The 22,598-nt window shown below is 29.8% G+C and overlaps 1 protein-coding gene across 1 annotated transcript in view; it reads left to right on the forward strand.

Annotated features, from left to right (window-relative positions):
- LOC106689242 (phosrestin-2) overlaps positions 1–22,598 on the forward strand; it is a gene marked incomplete at its 5' end in the record, with an annotated part of 174,560 nt that overhangs the window by 144,354 nt on the left and 7,608 nt on the right. The window contains 1 exon segment of the mRNA XM_067052379.1: positions 11,178–11,325. Within this exon segment, the coding sequence (XP_066908480.1) occupies positions 11,178–11,325 (148 nt within the window).

Raw genomic sequence — 22,598 nt, forward strand, 5'->3', positions numbered from 1 at the left:
TATATAATTATTAAATTAAAATTACATATATATATCTCTTTAAAATAAAATTAAAATTCAACATAAAGGAACATATAGGAAAATTCCAAAGCCAGCCCCAAATGCCAGTAAATAACAAACCAGTAAAAGTTTCAACAGTCGAAATTTCAACGAATAAACTTAAGATCACATAATGCCTGAGAGACATAGCACCAACAATCTAAAAAATAACAACCAAATAGAAATATTGCATCTGTAAGGGCAATGCAACATATACCACTACTGAAGTAAGGGAGGATTTGTATTAATAAAATAATTTTAAAAAATAAGTACGTTCTCAGAATCAACAATTTATACTCGCATTTCACGTTTTAAACATCAAGGGACAAATTCCATTTCTGCCTGAAGCAAAATATCCGTTAGGGCATAATATATCGAAACGTTAATCCGAATTAGATGAAATTTACTGGGACTGAGTGGGTTGGTACCCAGTTTTCGATTTCAGATAGATTCTAATTTGGACATAATTTGGAAGTCAATTGGGTATTAGTGTTAGATGGGTTTAGAATCGATTTCATCACATTCCGTCAACTTCTCTCGCTTAGGCATGCGAAGAGTATTTTCCACAACATACCAATAATTTCCACAACATACCAATAATATCCACAACATACCTCTATTGGCCTAAATTTCAAGTGAACTCAGGGATTAGCGTTGACATGATCTGTCATTTTAGCAAATTCCATCTACTTCTTTCCTCGTATGCTTTATACACTGACTTGTGATTCCTTAATTTTTAGCAGGTATTGACTTACAGATTGTAAATCGAAACAAAATCATGGTTTAATTTTTCCTTTTTAAATTAACTTTTCTGATTTCGATATTATGTGATTTATGTGACAATGAAAAATGTGAAAAAAAAATTTACACTCATTGACGTATGTTAATAAGACGCAATAAGTATGAATACATTTAGATTACTTATCAGGAATATAGAATTTAAAAAAAAAAATTTTTTTGATTTAGTTTCAATTTCCACAACTTATAAAGGTTTATATCCCAAATTTTATAAATTAATTTTCTGGGGTAAAAATTATCCAAAAATATTTTAAATATCAAATTTTTCACTCTATTCAGCCTACTAGCATCCGTTATTCTCATAGCCTTGTTAACATAATAATTAATTACATTGAATTTCATCTGAAATGGATGGTTGATTATTTATATCAACTTTTTTCATAATACAAAAAATATCATCAACATATTTAAACATTATTTTGACATTTATTCCTGATTTTGAAAATACATCATTTATTTATTAATGCAATTTAAATTAATTTTAAAACAAGGTTGACCTGTGTGAGTGGGAGGTTATAAATAGTTTGTGTATATGGTAGTGATTTGGTGGATAATTTTAAAATAAGAAGATTTAGATATTTATGATTTTAAATTTAAAAAATAGGTAACTAAACTTAAGCTTATTAATAATAAATATGACTCTCTAATAATTGACTTTTTAATAGGTTCTTAACTTATAATTAATGACCAGGGCAGATTAGCTTGCAAAACAAATTTTAAATGTTAATGTGAGGAAGAATTTATAATTGAAGGTATGCTATATTATTAGTGATAATGTTGTTGTCATATGTGTTACAAATGAATATATAATATACTCTGTTAAATATTAAGATTGTCCTGGAGGATGGCCGAAATGGCAGAAACGTTGGACTGTTGAAATAAAAAGTGTTGAGACTAATAAGGATACAATTTTTGATTTATTTAATGCATTTTTTTCTTTAATTGGTACAATTTACCTTAGAGCACATATCTATTCACGTATACAATTTTATTTGTCAAGCAAAAAAGTATTTAAAAAGGAGGACGAGTTTGAGTGACTAATTCTTTCGAAATAATCAATGAGATTTTTGAGATTTTTTCCCGACTGATCGGCTAGTAATATAAGTATAGCACCCTTCCTCTCGATATAATACTAAACTAACACATTAAAAGCCAATAATTAAATCAACAAAAACTATGAGTTCTAGGAATAACAAAGTATTACCCCACCAGAGGCAACAAGTAATATTTTGGTGGGTCTGAAGCAATTTCCTGAGCTAACTTGAACGCAACCTGGCCACAGGAGAGTTCATCAAAGCTGAGCGGAAGACGGCCCTTCTCGGGCTTCATCTTATAAAGGCTGTACCATCAATAGCTGAGATAATCAAGTCCCGACACTCTTTATAAGGCCCACGTCTTCTTAATAAACCCTAGGGGGGCAGCTCTCTTTAATTACAAATAAATGTCTATAGTAACAGTCATTTTCAAGGTTCAACTTATACCTAAGCAATAAAGATGGATACTTTAAAAGTGTGAGTAATGAAATTTTTATGTCACGTCTTAACTTTAAAAATTTTAAAATATATAAGTATTGAATAGATATCAGATTCTCAAGCGCGTATTACAAAACGACATAACTAAAAAGTGGAAACTACTCATGAACTAGGTATATAATGTTACTTTGTTTAGATTGCGACAAATCTAGCAAAACAAAAGTTTTGATTTTAGTACAAGAGCCCAAGAGGAGAAAAAAGGCAGCTATTTCACCCGAATTTTTGGTTACTTTAATGAAAAACTATCTATAATTAATAGTCAAAATTGATGGGTCTGCCAAGTATAGGTAGGGGGAATAAAAAATGGCGGCTGTTTCAAAGCGATAAAAAAATTAATTTTTCATTCGGAGCTCTATATCTTAAGAAGTAGAAACAACACAAGAAAACCTAAGAGTATTACCTATTTAAAGAAGAGTAAAGTTGCTAAAATATGAGCCCTAATAGAGTTATCTACGTTAAATAGTTTTCGAGATATAACTTTTTGAAAAGCAACATTTCATAAAAAGATTGTACGGGACGTACTGAATGATCAGTAGTTAATGAATTTATTTTGAAAAATTCATATCTCAAAAACCATTTGATGTACAGATGTCTATTGTAGTGTAATTTAAGTGCTGGCAAACATCTGTACGTCCAATGGTTTCTGAAATGAAGTTTTTCATAAATCAATCTTATTGTCTGAACAACTATAAATCAATTTATTTTAGTAAATATCATGAAAACTACCATTCCTACCAAGATAAAGGTCATACACTTATTTATAGTCCATTAAACTAGCTTTAATTTGAGTGCTAATAGACATCTGTACGTCTCATAGTTCCTGAGATATTGATTTCTCAAAATAAATTAGCTAAGCCGCCATTTTTTATTCCCCTTACCTATACTTGGCTGACTCATCAATTTTGACTAGTAATTATGCCTAGTTTTCATTAAAGTAATCTAAAATTGGGGCGAGATAACTGCCTTTTTTTTCTTCTCTGCATTTGTACTATTTTATTTAGAACTTTCCAAAGACTGCATTCCATTAACTGCAGTTACTTTCTTTACTAAATCCGTTCAACAGACTTTCCTAAAGCTGTTAGAGTTGTTTAAAAAATTAACTCCAGACAACGGTAGAATCCAGTCGTCCAGGATCAAGATACAATCAGAGAAAGTGGATATCTATACAAATGTATTCCTCACAGCAAAATGGACGAAGGAAATTGGCGAAAGACGATTTTCGTTCAAAGGATTTTGGTTCGGAAGTAGAAGAACCATCCCTCTTACAGGTACATCTTTGGAAGGGCTGGCTGTTCAGGGAACCAGTTTCAGAGCATGGCGGAAACGATTATTTTGGACTCACTCAGCATCTTATTTTCATGCTATCATGTTAAACCTTAGTTGGGAATTGTCAACTCTATGGGTCGAAGAGCATATTCCACCAGACACAACTAATTCCCCCTCACACCTTTCAATATTGTCTATTGACTGGAACTGGATCAGTATTAGCAACTCAACACATTGAGCAGTCTCTCGCAATTCTTTCGAGTTCCTCCTTCATGAATTTATTTATTTGAATTTTCCGTCTCGGATCCCACGGATCACTGTTTTATTTGAATGATATTCATGTTCCAAACAAATTGATTATTTTTTTTGTAATCAGATGGGAAAGTTATTGTTTTTAAGCTCTAAAAAACTCGCTCCTAACACTAAATGGTCTCGGTACGCCACTGTATAAATCGTAAATATGTGTACAGAAATATTTAAATTATTAAACAAAATACAAAGGTATAATTCCATTCTTTTTGATGAAATAAGTTGAAATTAATCTGAATTTATTATTAAATATGTCTAACCAGTACATAGTAAATCAGTATACCACACCTTACATCAACAGATCGTGTCCTGTCACTAGCCGAAAACAGGCCACTCTCTCAGCTCTGCTAAGATTGCCTGGGATTCTTTTTTCCTTATCCAGTAGGCTCTCTCACTTCTTTCCTTCCGGACACGATCTGCTCCAAAAACACCTCCATCGAATTGGCATCGTTGATTCCCCGAAATCTCCTCTATGCAACATGGGGGACATGGATGGGGACCATCTTTTGGCGTGTGTTGGTCTGGAGGATGTTGAGCGAGATACGGACGAACTAAGAGGACGAATAAAATTGTATTGGGCTGCGAGAAGGAAAATGGCGTAATAGCACACTTCCTGTGGCGTAGGGGAAAAAAAAAAACCTTACATTAACAGTAATATTACTATTAGTAATAGATCAAATAGAGATGTGATTAGTTGTTTCTTTTGTTTGCTTTTTTGGATTGTTGATATAAGATCATGTATTGATATTGCATGAAATGGTGAAACATTCATAGATTAAGTTATTTACTAGGATTAGAAGGACTTAATATTTTGTTTCGAAATCTTATAAAAATATTCCATAATTATATGTAGTTCAATTTTTAGTTATTTCTTTCATTAATTAATTAGAAGAGTAATTGCTATAACACCTTAAGCAAAATTCTAAATAAGAATTTCAGAAGAAAAACACAAATTGTCAACAATAAAGAAAACAATGAATGAACTATAACAATTGCGCAAAACATTTGATGGGGTCATCGCAGAAACATCGAATTTCCTGGTCGAAGTTTGTGGGCTAGCTAGGACGATAGGACTGCAATGGAATAGATGTCCCCTTGATGACAGTCATTAACACTAAAGCCACTCGGCTTCGCCGGAGGGGAAATTTATGCTAAATTTACCACTAAATGAAATTCTACTCAATTCAAAGTACTAACTCCAATTTGAACGAACGAATATACCTACCCTAGACCATCACGTTTCATATCCGTTCCTATCGATTTCATGTCTTGTATACCATTTGTCAAGTCTATTGTGGGGTAGCTATCCCGGTATAACTCTCCAACAAACGATTTTTCACACGAGAAGAATAGAAATTCTATCACCGAAGCATATTTGCAAAAAAAAAAAAAAAAAGTATATATATATTGTTTTGAAAAGAATTTTAAGTGTATTAACTAACATAAAAGGCTTAATTCATATCTCTAAATCGGGGTTTAAGCATTTTACTGAAAATATATCACGGTATATAGGTAAAACTTCAAACAAATACGAAAAGTGCAGTCATTTGAATCACAAGCATTGCGAAAAATAGTTGATGCACCATTCTTTGTAATAAAGGATTTGTTGCACAATAACTTGGACATCTTAACAGTTTGTACTCTTTAACGTGATATCCATCAAAACCCATGTGTTCCACCAATCCAACCTCTTTCGAGGCAAAATACAGTGAGACGAAACATTATTTATTTGAAGACGAATTTCCACTAACAGGCAAGATACTCAATTTCACATAATAAACAATTATGGAAAGATACAATTTTTTTTTTTTAATGTTTAAAGACAGATAAAATAATATTAGTACATAAAACTTTAAGTATTTGTAAACAAACTGAATTTCTTTAATTATGAATACCAATTTAACCACGTCATCGCTCATAGTGCGGGGCACTACCGATATAGCGCGTAAAAGAACAACATGGAGTGTTGCTGATGTTAATAATTGCATATCTGTTACATTACAATTATTGAGGATTTGCGGTGAATAGAATTTTAATGCCGTTTTTTAGTTTACAGGTATGAATAACTGTTAATTTCGTAACTATTAGTTCGAATTTTTTTTTTTTTTTTTTAAAACAGCAAAATAAAAATTCTATTTCATTCTATAGTCCTATTTATGAATTTCAAACAATAATAAAATATTTAAACAAAAAATATTGATATTAAGAAAATGTATTAGTATTGATAATATAAAATTAAACATACAAGGGGAAAATATATATATATATTTTTTTTTTACTTTATTTAGTTTATTCACAACTGTAAAAGTATTTTTACAACCAGCGAATGAGATGTAGAGAGAGAGAAAAAAGTAAATAAATAATAAAAAAAATGTCATGAAGGCATGAAGGTTAAGGTCATCCAATGATGCCTCTCCATTAAAATTGAAATTTAAAAATCAATTTAAGAGGTCCCTCCCTATTTCAGCTCCTTCGTAAATATCGTCTCGCATCTGGTAAGTCTAGTGTTGATAGTCCTTGAATTAGAGGGTTAGTGTGTGTTGGAAGTGCGTCGTGAAACCGTTTATATAATGATTTAATGGTTGTTTGTACGTAGGCAGTTCGTAAGTCTTTGTGTAAGTTCTTGTTACTGATGTAGGGGGGAGCGCTACTGATCAGTCTTAGTAATTTTGATTGAAACTGTTGGAAAATATACTAGAATAAAGTAACAAAAACGTCATAACTCCGACATAACAAATTTATGGGAATACCATTTTTCGAGAAATATTTCATAACTTTTGTAATTATTTATAATGAACGAAATTAAAAAGATGGATTGTGATTTTTATATATTTATTTAAATATATAAATCCTTTCACTTTCCTACTTCTAATGATATTCTGGTTGTATTTATAAAAATCATGTACATCGTAATGTGATAACAGGCAAATTCAAGACTTAAACTATCGTTTCTAATAAACATCTTAATGTAGTCTTCACATGGACTAGGATAGTTTATTTCTTAGTTGTAAATGGTTTATTTCCAAATAATCTTTTTAAAATACTACATATTTAGTCGCTATACACATTCATACTATACCATATAATAAATTCACTATTTTCATTTCGATTTTAATTAATTATTACAATAAATTATAATTATTTTCATTAAATCACATAACATCTTTTTTTGTGTTTTCTTTTTATCTGTCTTCTACTTTTATATTTAGTTTAAACTTCTCTTTTCAAATCAATCCAACAGTAACAAAATAAATTTCGTGTCGACATTTAATTATAATTTGGGATTCAATATTTATTCATCAATGGTTCGTTCATTAAGAAGGGTCAAATCCGAGGCAATATTAGAAGATAGTTTTAAATCGTGCTGAACAAGCCAAATATAAACTAGGAAAAAAAGGAACAGCTAAAATAATCCAAGAGAAGAAAATTAAATAAAATCTTAAGCTTAAAATTAAAATTCTTAACATTCTTCATATATAAAAACTAAGAGCTGAAAACATTTTGAATAGCTAATATATGAAAATTTATACGAACTGAGTCAATACTTTCTGAGCGTTGATCCATATTTGTCGATAATCAGTAATATTTGTTCTAATCTTTAATAATAAATTGGTCCTACATGAATAACTAAAGATAGAGAAAGTATCAGAGTTTTTTCGAGGAGTATAAAAAAAAATTTAAGAGAAAATCTTAAGCAGCTGTATTGGGATGAAGGAAAAAAGTTAACTAGGTTTGAGCCAATCCTTTGCCCGCTCATCCACGGTCGGTCGATCGTTCAGCGGAGGGCGGCTTCCTTGTTTCACTTTTGAGAATCCGAATGCAGAATGATTTTCTGAATGCATCCTAATAGTAGCGAAAAATCGACTTTTAAATCAGTTTTATAATATCAAAAGTGTGGTAAGAAATTAAAATACAAAAAAATAAATAGCCCAAGATTACAAAAGACTAAATCATTTGGTGGGCACTCCTTATTTAAATTGGTAACTTTTGAGGAACATAAAGCATTTGGATAAACCTATATTTAAAATATTAAATAATATATTTTTTTGTTTAAATTGGAAAATCCACGATTTTCATGATATTTGTATTTTCCACAGGAATAAAACCCAAAATTAATAGAAATTTATTTATATTAATGTCCTTATAATCTTTAAATAGGAAGTCACTTCCCAGAACTAGCATCATTGTAGCACCTGAAACCCATACAAATATGGGTCATTGTCATCAGATAATTCGACCACTAATTAATTTCAGAGGTACAAATAAAAATGTCTCTAAGCTTCATATATTTTTTTTTCTACTTTGGTATGGTTTATATAAAAACATAGGGCTCCAACCAAACCTTCTCCTACCGTCCAGCTCTGCCAAACGAACGATTGAGGCGAACAAAAAACATGTTGTTCGACCATGGGCACCCTTGCTACTGGAACCTATACCAAGGAACCGGCCAAGAAGACATAGAGTAGCCAGTTTTAGAATGCAGACTGGCAACGATTTTGTTTCAAAACATTTATTCATAATTGGTGTCATTGAGAGCCCACTCTACAAGCTTAGCGAGCTCGCAGAAATGGCATCGGCACATTAGGAAACTTGTGACAAGAGCCCGGGAGGAGAAAGAAGGCAGTTATCTCACCCCAATTTTTTATTACTTTAATGAAAACTATTTATAATAATTAGTCAAAATTGATGAGTCTGACAAGTATAGGTAGGGGAAATAAACAATGGCGGCTGTTTCAAAGCGATAAAAAAATACTAATTTTTCATTCGCTCTATATCCTAAAAAGTAGGAACAACACAATAAAACACTTCATTTAAAGAAGAGTAAATTTGCTAAAATACGGGCCGTAATAAAGTTATTTACGTTAAATAGTTTTCGAGATATAGCTTTTTAAAAAGCAATATTTCATAAAAATGTTGTATGGGACGTACTGAAAGATCAGTAGTTAGTGAATTTATTTTGAAAAATTTATATCTCAAAAACCATTTGACGTACAGATGTCTATTAGCACTCAAATTAAAGCTAGTTTAATGAGCTATAATGTAGTTTATGATGTTTATCTTCGTAGGAGTAATAGTTTACATGAAATTTGCTAAAAGAAATTGATTTATAATTGTTCCGACATTTTCATTTGCCAAATTTATATTCATATGTGAATATCATAAAAACTACTACCCCTACGACGATAAGTGTCATAAACTACTTTATAGTAAATTAAATTACCTTTATTATGAGTGTTGGCCGACATATGTGCGTCTTATGGATCTACAGATATATATGTTCAAAACTCCAACATTTTATACGAACAACTATAAATTAACATTTTGTGAGTTTATTTTGTCAAATATCATAAAAACTACAACTTCTACAAAGATAAACATAATTAACTATTTTGTAGTAAATTTGACTAGCTTTAATTTGAGCGCTGGCAGACATCTGTGCGTCCAATGGTTTCAGAAATGAGGTTTTTCATAAATCAAACTTATTGTCCGAACAACTATAAATCAATTTATTTTAGTAAATATCATGAAAACTACTATTCCTACGAAGGTAAAGGACATAAACTTCTTTATAGTCCATTCAACTAGCTTTAATTTGAGTGCTAATAGACATCTGTACGTCTCATAGTTCCTGAGATATAGACTCCTCAAAATAAATTAGCTAACCACTAATCTTTCAGAAGTTTTAAAAAATTTTGCTTTTAAAAAGCTATATCTCGAGCACTATTGGACGTAAATAGCTCTTTTAGGGCTAATATTTCAGCAAATTTACTCTTCTTTAAATAATGTTCCCTTAGATTTGCTAGTTTTGTTGTATTATTGTATGTTGTTAGATTTGTAGTTTTTCAGAAATAGAGCTCCAAATGAAAAATTGATGATTTTTTAAGGTTTTGAAATAACCACCATTTTTTATCCCCCCTTCCTATACTTGGCAGACTCATCAATTTTGACTAGTAATTATACCTAGTTTTCATTAAAGTAATCAAAAATTGGGGTGAGATAACTGCCTATTTTCTTCCCGGCTCTTGTACCATAAGGTCCACTAGCTACCAACCAACAAACAACTCCTTTGACTTCCTTTAATGTCCCAACCGTCACAAATGGCCTAGGTCGTAACATCCTTAGTGAGGATTCACAAACGAATCCCTTTACCCCACAAGATACTCAAACTTCTCTATGACCAAAAGAACCTTCGTTTTGGGTAGCGCTTTCATAACACAGAAGAATGAGAAACCCTTAGTAGGCACAAGATACTGAAATTTTTAAATATTTTTTTCCTTTTAAGAGTTTAAGATAATTTTGGTTACAGAATGAAAATCGTGAAATATATGTGAAATGTCCATATTGTAAAAAAAAAAATGTGATAATCAAATTCCATAATGAACTATGTTGTATGATGTAATTAGGTATAGTTGGCGAAAAATATTGTCAATTACAATTAATGTAATTTAGAGTCGTATATTTAAAAGTACAATATAACAAATTTATTGATTAGTAATACAGAAAAATGTTAATAACATTTTTGTTTTGACAACAACTGTTTACAAGGGTTTGAATCAATGTGTTATAAACATTGATATTTCCTGAAAAAATGTTAATAGCATACACTATACTAAATTCAACGTTATTTACATTTCTCAGAGCGTATTTTTTTAAATTAAAAAGTTAATAACATATGTTATTAGTAATATTATAAACAGGGTAAACTCATCTTAAAAGGGAAAATGGATACGATAAGATTTGAAAAAAAATCTAGATTTGGTCTCATCAGACTCTACATTCTTGCCTTAATTTAACAGCAAATTACATTTAAGTATATTAAATATTTTTAGAAATAATTATATTATAATCTTTTCCAAATTTTAACTAAATCGTCTTCATTGCCATCGGAAGATTAGCAATATTTAAAAATTACTCATGTTATTATTTTCATTTTATAAAAACTTCTTATAAAATTGATTGAGAATTTACGATTATAAGCACGAAGCACCTACACTCCTCATATGTTTTTGTGTTTTGGAAATATAAGTAAACATTTTTTCGAACTGTGGTAACTTTAACACACAAATAGTTTATTTGACTTAAGAAAAAGTTAGAAGTAAAATATATAGGTCAGTTAAAAGTCATAATTATGAAAAGTAATAACGCAAAGCCCAAACTAAATATTGAGACTATCTATAACCAAATCAAATACGCCTATTCGGATACTTCTAATGTAAAATATTAATCTTGCAGGATGCTCTAATCAAAAGACTTGGCCCTAATGCCCACCCGTTCACGATGGATGTCACCCACCTAGCACCACCGAGTGTCCAACTAGTCCCGGCCAAGGAGTACTCAGGAGCACCGATAGGAACTAGCTATGACGTCAGGGCTTACGCTGGTAAGTAATAAGATTTGGATGGAGAAAGAAAGAGTAGTGCATTTTCTATAACTAAGTAATATATTTTATTTACATGGCACGAAAAATAAAAACATCTTTTCTAAGTGTAAAGTAGCAGAAAAAGCATGGTTCCGGTAAACTGTATTTCCACGGAATAATTATATAAAAGTTTTCAATATAATCTTATATAAATCTTTAATTCGACAAAGGCCAATGTCTGATAACAAACTAAAGTGGGTTTTATTGTAGACTTTTAAAGATTAATGTAGGTTATACTTTAAAGATTTACCTAAATTGAAAATATTTGGTATAAAAAACATAATTTGAAAAAAAATTGACATTAAATCTTTTAGGACGAAACAAAATAAATAAATATATATATATAAGAAGATGGTCAGGGTTGCGGTAAAAAAAACAAACAAATAGTTATAAACTATTAATTCTTTTTTTGACCGCAACCCTGACTATCTTCTTATATTTAAGTTTTACGGTCAACTAGATATATATATACAATATATAGTTGACCAATGCTATATTAAATATAAAATAACTAAAAATCAATTAAAGACATTTACCAATCCGAAGGTAAATAGAATGAAAATAAATATAATATAAAAACAACTTAACTCAAAAATTTAGAAATCTTTACAAGCCTCAAAATATTGGCTGATTTTTATTATATACTATTTTCTTTTTATTAAAGATTAATAAGCAAACACTCGAAAACAAGCTACACAGACGAAGAGTTAGTTAAGTTAAGTTATAAGTTAGTTCCTTTCTATTCAAAAGTAATGAATTAACTTAAAAAAAAAAAAAATACGAATTATTACAACCGCGAATTAGCACACTTTACAATTTACGTCCAAGCTGACAAAAGGATTACATTTTTAAATTAAATCGTAAAACCAAGAGTATTGCAATGTCACCTGAAAATGGAAATGTCAGGGCAACTGGGTCTCTTTGAATTCCACAAAGGTTAATTGAACAAAGGAAAAACAAAACTAAACAAAAAAGTAAATTAACAGATTGACCAACGCTCCGCTTACTGCGAAACGAATGAGAGGCAAAACCTATGAACGATATGGAAATAGAAAAATAACCTTAAAAAGTATAGTAGGGAATGAGTCAAGCTAGGAGAGAGGAATTGAAGAAATTTCAAATAATGAAATAAAATACTAATCCGTATTGTCTCCAACAACTTTTTATAAAATAATACTATTTCTTATTTTTTAATTATTCATAAAATTAGTATTGGTATATATACTTCTATATACATTAAAACTACAATAAACATATTCAAAGAATATACTTAGTATTTTTTTCCAACTATGCTGAAAATCATTAAGGGGATTTAGTGCTTAAAGACCAACTACCAAAAGTCCTTTTAATTGGATTCCATTGGATTGGATTGGATTCCTTTACGAGGCAAAGGTTTCAGAAAGTATTTCATTACCTATTCATAACATAACTATATAAAATATAGTAGAACCTTTGATGGAAATCAGAAATTTCAATCTCAATATAACATTATCACTTATCTCTCAATTTCCCAAGGAAATGGTAACACTATTTGGTAATCATTCTAGATTTTTCATTTCTAGGAAGTTGTTTGCTCTTTTTATAATGACGTTGAGCTGAAAAATAAGTCCCTTTAGAATATTATCAATATTCAATACTTTTTTTTAATTTGTATTACTATAACACCAGATCAGCCTGGTGGACCTTACAAGGTTATTGTAAGATTTACTTTTCTTTTTTTAATAATTGATTATGGAAAGGTATAGTCTCATACAAAAGAAACCTCTAACTATTAATTGTTATATAATAAATTAAGATAAAATAAATAGATAAAAATAATAATTCTTAATAAGAGAGAAAAGTAAATTAATAACAAAGATAACTACATTCGTAGACCTAACAAAACAAACAATTGTTTTCTGTAATGGGAAAAAAAAATATTTTTAAATGGACAAAGAGAAAAAATAGAATTGATAAATATAGAGTTTATAACAGAATGTCCTGCAGCAATCTGGGCTTCAGTTGTCGGATTGAGGTTGGGTTTCCCAAGTTGTGATTCACTGCTCCTTTAACTGTCGGTAACTGGGAGTGGAACTTCATGAACCTTTTTTTGATGTAATCCTCTATGGACTTCATTTGTAATACCCGATGCAAATGGCTATTTCTAATGAACCAAAGAGCATCCACTGCAATTCTTAGGACTTGAATTGAATTGACAGGATTGAAATTTTTTCCTTTTCGTAAAGGATGCTGCTCCCCAACCTTCACAGCCATACATCAGCAGTGGCCTGAGAATTGTCTCACAAATAACAGTAGCTGATTCTGGTTTTAGTTTGGATTTTCTATTTAAGATAGAATATAGTTTTACTAACCTTGCGTAGGTTTGAGTTAGTTCGAATAACGTTTTAAGTTTCCTCATCTTCAAGTTATACCAATATAGTACAAGAGCCCAAGAGGAGAAAAAAGGCAGTTATCTCACTCCAATTTTTGATTACTTTAATGAAAACTATGTATAATTACTAGTCAAAATTGATGAGTCTGCCAAGTATAGGTAGGGGGAATAAAAAATGGCGGCTGTTTCAAAGCGATAAAAAAAAAAACAATTTTTCATTCGGAGCTCTCAAAAAGTAGGAACAACACAAGAAAACCAAAGAGAACGTCATTTAAAGAAGAGCAAATTTGCTAAAATATGAGCCCTAATAGATTTATTTACGTTAAATAGTTTTCGAGATATAACTTTTTAAAACGCAACATTTAATAAAAATGGGATGAACTGAAAGATCAGTAGTTAGTAGTGAATTTATTTTGAAAAATTTATATCTCAAATACCATTTGACGTACAAATGTCTATTAGCACTCAAATTAAAGCTAGTTTAATGAGCTATAAAGTATTGTATGATGTTTATCTTCGTAGGAGTAATAGTTTACGTGAAATTTGCTAAATTAAACTGATTTATAGTTGTTCGGACAAATTTTTATTTGCCAAATTTATATGCATATGTGAATATCATAAAAAATACTACCCCTACGAAGATAAGTGTCATAAACAACTTTATAGTAAGTTAAATTTCCTTTATTTTTAGTGTAGGCAAACATATGAGCGTCTTATGAATTTAGAGATATATTTTTTCAAAAATCCAACGTTTTATACGAACAGCTATAAATTAATATTTTGTGTGTTTATTTTGTCAAATATCTTAAAAACTACTACTCCTACAAAGATAAAGATAATTAACTATTTTGTAGTAAATTTAACTAGCTTTAATTTGAGCGCTGGCAAACATCTGTACGTCCAATGGTTTCTGAAATGAAATTTTTCATAAATCAATCTTATTGTCCGAACAACTATAAATCAATTTATTTTAGTAAATATTATGAAAACTACCATTCCTACAAAGGTAAAGGTCATAAACTTATTTATAGTCCATTAAACTAGCTTTAATTTGAGTGCTAATAGACATCTGTACGTCTCATAGTTCCTGAGATATAGATTTCTCAAAATAAATTAGCTAACCCCTAATGTTTCAGAAGTTTTAAAAAATTTTGCTTTTTAAAAAGCTATATCTCGAGCACTATTGGACGCAAACAGCTCTTTTAGGGCTAAAATTTCAGCAAATTTACTCTTCTTTAAATAATGTTCCCTTAGATTTTCTAGTATTGTTTTTAAGATATAGAGCTCCGAATGAAAAATTAATGTTTTTTTAAGGTTTTGAAACAGCCGCCATTTTTTATTCCACTTACCTATACTTGTCAGACTCATCAATTTTTACTAGTAATTATACCTAGTTTTCATTAAGGTAATCAAAAATTGGGGTGAGATAACTGCCTTTTTTTCTTCTCGGCTCTTGTACTAATGAGTTGTAGGAATATGGGGTATCCTACAACTCATTTGTAAAATACATCAATTTCTTTTTGAACTTTCGTCATATAGTCGAATTTATTAAAATAAATAACAATAACACTATTTAAACAAAAAAAATTGTTTGGTTATCACATTACCGCTTAAGTTTCGCCGGTAGATAAGGTATTCTTCAAATATATGGTCTATGATTCCAAAAATGAGCTAACTCTTTCAATATAACTTGTCTAATTTCCAGACGGTTCAGAACCACTGCTCTGTTTTTATCATCGTGGCTTTGCGAATCTCGAGTCTTAGCCGATTTCAAATTAAAAAAACGATGATGGTTTATTGAAATGTTAGCACATTATCGAAATATATTCCGATGAACCTAGCTTTCATTAATTGGTATAATAATATTCGTTTAAAATAAGTATAACAACTTGAAATGGAAAATTCTTAGTAGTTACTAACTAATAAAACTAAAATTACGGGAAACAAAAATGTTTAGATTTGAACTTAGAGTTTAAAATTCTTTAAAAATTCCTTAGAGATCAGATATAGCTATCATTACGTTCTGTATTATAACTGTAAGTTATAACCAAAGTAAGTTTTTTGATAAAAAATGTAATGAGGTAAAAAAACAAACAACTAAATTCAGCCAGAAAGATTATGTTATATTTACACAACGGTTAGGTACCTTTCGAAAAAAAATGGAATACAAATTATCTATTCATAATTAATTATTCACTTGAAAGTATTTCTTGGCCTCCTTTAAACGCAATAAGCACAGTTCGTAATTATGAAAGTGAAGGTTCTTTGTGGCTGGATTTAATCAATATGGCGTACCTCGTTCCTTCGACCCCACTCTGCCACGCAGCCCGATTGGAAAGAAACATTTATTGCAAAAACGATTAAAAAAATTGAAATCTCTAACGCATATTAAAAGAAAATAATATAAGTTAGTCAAATTATTGAATAAAAAAATAGGCATAAATAAAATTCTTTATCCATAAGTAACAGTGACTGAACGTACAAAAACACTTATTATAAAATCAATTAACTAATCTATAGCAAGCAGTGCACTTAAATCTAATTATATTATATTTTTATTTATTTGTGATTGTTATAATAACAAACCAACATTTTAGCCATGTGGACTATCTTCAAGACTACAATAGATCAAACATACTTAGATCAGAGGAATGAAATATTAAATAACGATAATAGAAACTAGATTATGTAATACCAACTTAACTTAATGTTTGACCTTTTTATATCACTTCGACTAAAACCTGACAATATATAATTCTTAAATTATATACAATCATATTTAACTAATAATAATATATTTTTAGATTTTAGAAATAAATATTATTTTATTTATATTTGTGAGTAAAGTAAAGACAATCTACCCCTTAAAGAAAATTTTATTCTCATAAAAATAATGTGACAATTTTTCTTTAAAAAATTTCACTTTTCAATCACTGAATAAAATTTAAATTATACTTACAAGTAAGGTAGATATCACATAGTATTGGTATATTAAACTTACCTGACAAAGATTAAATTTTATATTAGTATTGACTTAAATCATACATAATAACAATACATATGTTTTTTTATAAACAGAAAAAATATATAAATTAAAATACGAACAAAAACACTATTTACAATAAATAATGAAGTTGTTTCCTTCCTTTTCATTAACGGCCCACAGCACAGTGGTTACGAACTTGATGATTGTGGTCAAAACTACGTAACTCCGTCACTTTTCATCAGACTTTAGTTTTTAGTTGTTTTTTTTATATGTACTATTATTATCATTATTAAGTATTTATTGTGTTAAACACGGAAATAGAATATCTTAATATAAAATAATAATAGTAAAACTTAAATTGACACCGTGGAACTGAAATTGGCCTATAGCTTTATGAAATTTATTTTTTAATGAGCATTATTATTTAAACTCTTTTTTTTTAGTTTTCATAGACATTCTTAATATTAACAAAACGATTAAAAATATAAAATTGCCATCATGTGCAATTATCCGACAAACAAAAAAAATTATTTTATTGTTCGGTCGACTTTGATTGCTACCCTCCACAAAATCAAATATACGTTAAAAAAAAAAAAGGCAATACGATTAAATTACTATTACAATTGAAATGGTAGGTTTGTCAACTTTTTATATATTTTTTCAATGCCATTTTATTTTTCTAATATATTTCTTTATTAACAGATTGGCAAGGCGGGTCTTACATGATTATTATTAGATTTTTATTTGCCTTTAACAATTGACTATGTGGAGGTTTAGTCTCGTGCAAAAGACACCCCAAACCGTTAGCAATGTAATAATAATTGGATAATTTTCAATGATTGAAATAAATTAGTATAATAACATATATCAGAAATAATAAAAACAATTATGTTTCAAAACAACAGAGACTTATGCCAATAGTGAGTTTCGGTGGTAGCTAACGTTTATAGTTATTGATAGTTCCTAATCATCACGTTCTATTATTGCTGAAGCTCCAACACCACTATCACTTTTGGAATTATCGGTGTATATGAGAAAATGTCCTATATATTTATCCAGAAATACATTCACATGGAATTACGAAATCCATTTTACAGATGTATAAAAACTTCCACAGAATACAAAATTCTTTCATTAGTACTGAAAGTTAGTCTGAGTTCGATATCTGCACGAATCTGAGAACCCTTTATCCTACTTTTTCCACATATTAAAACTAATATCATTTAATTGATTAGCAGAAAGATTTTAAAAACAACCTATTGTAGCAATCACAGATATTTTTCACGAGACAAAACCATCAAAAATTTATTTGTAGTTAGACCATTTGGAACGCCATACACTATTAAATGAATACTACTTCGAGACAACTGTTGCTCTACTTATCTGTAGCTAAAGAGAAAATATAAGAAAAATGGGGAGCAAACCATTAGGTAGAAATAATGTTGTGAATTCAGGAAAAGTTTTGAAGTTGGAACAAACTACTTTCGGAGGTCCAGGAACTTTATTAATCATCATTATGCGGGGGAAGTTTTAACTTGGTCTAACTTTAATACACTTTTCTTCTTTAACTGTCTCAGTAAAATTCCAAAGGCTTTTTACACAAATTTGAATTAGTTTATTTTGTGGTCACGAGTCTAAACACGCCTGACTTAACCTTAACACTGACATTTGGTGTGTTGCATGAGAAAAAAATAGGCGGCTATGTTTATGCATTCCTTGACTTAGCAAGCATTTTAAATACTTTGATCCCGAACACAGGTTCGAATCCCAACCATACACCAGAAACAGTAATTAAATTAATTACTGGGATTAGTTATGGGAGACTGCGTAAAACTTGCCTTTTTCGTTTCCCATTGGAGCCACTATCGCAAATTGCATTTTTTCGGATTGTTAACTATCTAGAAAGTGGTCCAGATAGCCAACATAAAACAAATAATATTCCAAATCCTGACTCATGCGTAACAACATGGCATCTCAACATCACACTACTAAAACATGATAAAAAAAAAACATTATTTTATTTATAAAGGTCTATACTTTTTTTTTTTTTTACTTTCACTTAGTCAGTTAACCAGATTATGTGATGGGAAAACACAAGAAATGTACAAAAACCTCATCTCTTTATGACGAGACTTTTTTTTATTACTCCCTGCCTGGTCATTACTGAAATACGGGGAGTTATCTAAAGGTAATCAACCTATTCTAACAATGGTGGGTGAGTCAAGAATTCATTTCGTGAGATCACTACAAAATAAAAGTTAAACCCCTTCTCCAGGCCGGGGTGGAACTTGCGCTGCTGCAACTCTGAGGCTGCTAAGACTATGCCTCCACTCCCTCGGCTACAAAACGGTACCAAATTAAAAGACCATAGCGACAACTGAGTCGGACTTAGTTTGTAATTTAATAATACATTAAAACCACACATACAAATCATTAGTTGTTTATTAATTTAGTTAATTTATGAAGAGTCAATAGGAAAAATGATTTTAGTTGTGAAAAATACAAACAAAGAAAATTTTAGTGTTAGTTTTATATGCATAATTAAACATAACAATTTGATGATCATGAAAAAAATTTTTGGAACCCTTAAAGTTACAGGACATAAATCGTTCTTTCTCACAGAAATTGACTGGTCAACTCGTTTGATGCTTTTCTTGGCCAATGTGTGAAAAACAAAACACTGTAATCAAAATTATCTGGAATACAGCATTATATAATTGAAAACGATATGACCATTCCTCACAAAATGCACGACAATCATGTTTTCACGAAAAAGGAACAAACATCGTTCTTCCCGTTGACGCCTCGATGTAAAAACTGAGCATCCTTTGTGACAGAACACTCCAAAGTACAACAAAGCTATATCCGAGAGTAAATAATGTCAAAGCGTTAACGTCAGGTTAAGAAGGAACTACAGAAAGGGTTCGCTGGAAACCCATCCCCATTCCAATCAGAATCCCATTCCAGATAATCCTGGTACCCAGAAAGATCCCGAGCTGAGATTCTCTTCAATGGAGGAGCCGGTAAATAAGAAAATATCCAAGGCTTTTTCCAGTCAATAGCAATTGAAAATAATGTCCGTTTTTTTCGAAAAGACAACTTTTAACAATGAAACAGAAGCAATTTCGAAGATTTGAGTATTTAGCAAAATTCAACAGGATTATTAGACTATTTTTTATAAAATGTAAAAATACGTATTTCTAATAATAAAATATGAACTTGTATTTCAAATTTTGAAGAAGATGGTCAGGGCTGCGGTCAGTAAGTAATAACTATTTAGTTATTTTCTACCAGCGTTTCAACGTTTAACGTTTCGTGGTCTCTGTTTAAACTTCCACCTTACAGCCCTGGTAAAGACCTAAAACGTAGCTCGAAACGTCGACAGAAAATAAATAGTTATTACTATTTTTTCGTCCTTCTTAACCGCAGTCCTTACAATCTTAAAATTGACTTACTGTCACCCATACACATGTATTATTAAGCGTTTTCGTTTTGTTGTTTTGTCTTTATGTAGCAATAATTTCGCTTGGGGTAGGGGGTTCATCCAAGGATCTATTTTTAAGAAATTCATCCCGACCGAAGAAAAAGGGTAATATAATATTTTCTATACCAACATATGTTATTTATGAAATAATATAAACATAAGTATACATAATTTTTGTTTATTAATAGCAATAAGTGAAAGTACCTATAATTTCGAAACGGTATTTTTAAAACGGAATTTTAGTATATGTACCGCTGAAGCGAGTACATAAATAAATTTAAAAAAAAACTCAGAAGTCGGAGATGGAAGAGAAATTTTTATTTTTCAAGATATTATTATGCGTAACATTACTGTTAATATAATAATAATAATAATGAACCGAAAGACAATATTTTGAAGTTACTATTGAATATCGTGGACGGAAAAATTTCCCGTAGTTTTGTAATTGACCGTTAATGATGGTGATATTATATCAACGACTAATGTATTTTTCCTTAAAAATTCGTTGTTGCATTTATTTTTCATAATTAATCACTAGTTTTAAATAGGTACGGTATTTATCCAGTTGTGTAAGGTTTTTGCTGTGACAAAGTTGAATTTTATGCTTTTAGTTTTTTATACACGATTTTACAATCATACAATCACTGGTGCACCTTTGTTTGATATCGAACATTAAAAATTACCACTCCATAGTTCAAATAAATTAAGAATCTGGCCTGCCACCGCGTTTGATGGTTGAGGGTGTGGTCAGAGAAGAACAGAAATAAGTTTAAAAAAACTTATTTATTTGTTCCAACGTTTCGGCCAGAATTTCTACCCTCTACAGGGCTAAGAACAAAAAACAAGATAACAACCAGTGAATAAAGAGTATATGAAATTATTAAAGTAAATAATTGTACAGAATAAATATAGATAAAAATAAAGTAATGAAAGAAGTGGGAAATAAAATGTATATATAAATAATTAAATATGTAAGTAAAATAACGTAATTATTGAAGTAAAAATATAACGTTAAGTAATGCATAGAAACAACGACATATGAATAATTTAATTAAATAATAATAATATAAAAATTAAAGTTATAAAAAGAAAACATGTAACTAATGTAGTATGTAAGTTCAAAAAACAAAAGAAACAAAATACAAAGTTAAGTCAGACAAAGAAGTGATTAGAAAATAAGACAATAATATATATGGTTAACATAAATAATTATTAGTTACATCAAATTAATTAATTAAAATTAAAGTTAATTATTAGTTACAAATACTTTAATAAAATTAATTATTAGTTATGTATATTTTTTTCCATAACTTTAATGTTTAAATTATTCGTATTTCGTTTTTTCTTTGCATTATATAACTTTAAATTTTTATTTCATTAATTATATTATTTTAATTACTTACATATACGTTTTATTTCTTACTTCTTTCATTACTTTATTTTTATCTATATTCATTCTGTACAATTATTTACTTTAATGATTCAATATACCCTTTATTCACTGGTTGTTTTCTTGTTTTTTGTTCTTAGCCCTGATGAAGGAGCTAAAAAGTTTTTTAACTTATTCGTGTTAATTCTCTGACCGCATTCCCAACCATCTTCTCATACAAAATTAAATTAATTTTAGAACAAGGAAGCATGTTTTATCTTATATCTTATAAGACCATTGGCAAAGACACAATAAACAAATAAGTGTCCTTTTTCAGCCAAGATCTAAACCTATTTGTAGCCATCCGTCAGCGTGAGGAGGTAGGGAGCTGGTTTAGGGCTTTTATACTGATTGTTGGGGCTTTTCAGAATAACAACGTATCCTCAGCCGAAACAACGTATAGTCAATGAGCATTGCAGTAATATGTTCAATCGCAATCCCTACAAAGTACTAAAATCCAAAAGAAAATTGAAGGCTTAATAAATCTGGGTGAGATAAGGAATGCCACAATACCTCATGCTTATAGTTAGATATCGCGTAGGTAATTTGTACTTTACAATGATCACTCACGCGTAAATTCTTGAAAATCATCAGTTTTAAGGAGAAGTCAAGGTACTTCTTTAATCCGGTAACTATTAAATAGATGTCATCTTTAGTGATTGTTGATGAACGAATTTAATTTAAGCAAACCTTTAATTTAGGATCCCTCGTAAGTGAAAGTTCCCTAAAAAGTGTTCAGTACTTCAAAAAAGTTTACTTTAAATCGTTTTAGGTCGCACGATATTAACTACCCGCGATTGGTTCATCAAAAAATAATTTTTGAGGAGAAGATGGTTGGGGGTGCGGTCAATGAAAAACACAAATAAGTATGATTAACTTATTTTAATGTGCCGACGTTTCGGCTAGAGTTTCTAGCCTTCTTCAGGGCTAAAAACAAAACAAGATAACAACCACAGTAATTATA

This window comes from Halyomorpha halys, unplaced genomic scaffold, assembly GCF_000696795.3.
Source record: "Halyomorpha halys isolate HHAL.00 unplaced genomic scaffold, Hhal_1.1 Scaffold1311.1, whole genome shotgun sequence".
In the NCBI taxonomy this organism is placed as follows: Eukaryota; Metazoa; Arthropoda; class Insecta; order Hemiptera; family Pentatomidae; genus Halyomorpha; species Halyomorpha halys.